Raw genomic sequence first — 1,198 nt, forward strand, 5'->3', positions numbered from 1 at the left:
GGCCAGAGCCTCTATAGGAGCGCTGGGCTCTGGCTGTGCGTCAGTGCGACCTGGCGAGGTGAGGAGAGAGCAGGGGAGGGACGGGGCTGGTGCAGGGCTGCCGAGGGAGCAGGGAGTGCCACACGTCGGGGCTCTGGGCCCGTGCTGTGAACTCAGCCACGTCTGGCTTCTCCCTCCCCCGCGTCCTGCTGGTCCCTCCAGGGACGTCTGTCTTCTCCCTCCCCCGCGTCCTGCTGCTCCCTCAGAGTCTGGAGGAGACATCCCAGTGCTGCTGCGACAGGGACCCTCCAAACGCTCCAAACCATTGGTGCAAGCCGTGTTCGCTGGGAAGGGGAAGGCTGCCTACGCCATGGAGCAGGGTGAGAGCAAAGTACCCCCCCCGCAGGCTGGCACAGGGGCTGTCAGGATGGTGTTCCAGGAGTGGTGGCAGGGGGAGGCGAGAGATCCACAGCTGCCCTTTCGCCAGCAAGCAGGGCCCAGCCTGGGCACAGGGCTCCCGCGGGGACAGCCGTGTCCCCTTCCTCTGTGTGGCCTCCAGCCCTGCCCGTCAGCCAGCTGGTCAGGGACAGGGCAGGACCCTGGGGGCAGTCCCTCAGGGGCGCTTGCCCTGGCCCCGCAGAGGTGCTCACTGCCGGTGCCGTTTGCTCTCTCCCCTCCAGCCTGTGTGCTGTGCCGACGGGCAGAGGCCGACCCACACATCTGCGGGAACAAATTTGAGAAGAACGGGCTCTATGCCCATGCGTGCTGCCTGGTGAGTTCCTGGGGCTCCCTACCACTTTCCCCCAAGCAGCTCCTGCCACCCTCCTCTCCTCATCAGCTCCTCGTCTGGTCTCTGCTGCAGTGGTTTGCCAACGGGCTCAGATCGCTCCAAGACGAACGCGAGTGGCTGGTGTTTTTGCTGAGGGATGTTCGCCGTGCAGCCGAGCGGGCAGCGCAGCAGGTGAGGACCTGACAGGAACAGGGAGTTTTGTGCCAAGGGAGGCTGGCGGGAGCTTAGCCCAGCCCTTGAGAGAGAGATCCCAGCCCTCCCAAGCAGCTCTGGGACAAAAGTCTCTCTCCCAGCAGCTCCACAGCGGCTCAAGCGCTGCAGCCTAGTCCACCAGGCACATCTGCAGGCTGTGACCCAGCAGCGGCCACATCCTGCACCCTGCCCGGAGCCGCGGGGCTGGGCGTTGGGGGGCCGAGGGTGGGGCCGCAG

General features: G+C 66.4%; 1 protein-coding gene across 1 annotated transcript in view; it reads left to right on the top strand.

Moving 5' to 3' along the window:
* Nucleotides 1–245: 245 nt before the first annotated feature.
* The window catches only part of LOC104497869 (G2/M phase-specific E3 ubiquitin-protein ligase-like), a gene marked incomplete at both ends in the record, with an annotated part of 1,634 nt that continues 681 nt past the window's right edge, over nucleotides 246–1,198 (top strand). Inside the window, 3 exons of the mRNA XM_010141169.1 lie at nucleotides 246–359; nucleotides 660–751; nucleotides 842–940. Coding sequence (XP_010139471.1) covers nucleotides 246–359; nucleotides 660–751; nucleotides 842–940 — 305 coding nt within the window. The remainder of the gene's footprint in view (nucleotides 360–659; nucleotides 752–841; nucleotides 941–1,198) is intronic.

The sequence above is a fragment of the Buceros rhinoceros genome, unplaced genomic scaffold, assembly GCF_000710305.1.
Source record: "Buceros rhinoceros silvestris isolate BGI_N320 unplaced genomic scaffold, ASM71030v1 scaffold23128, whole genome shotgun sequence".
NCBI classification, from domain to species: domain Eukaryota; kingdom Metazoa; phylum Chordata; class Aves; order Bucerotiformes; family Bucerotidae; genus Buceros; species Buceros rhinoceros.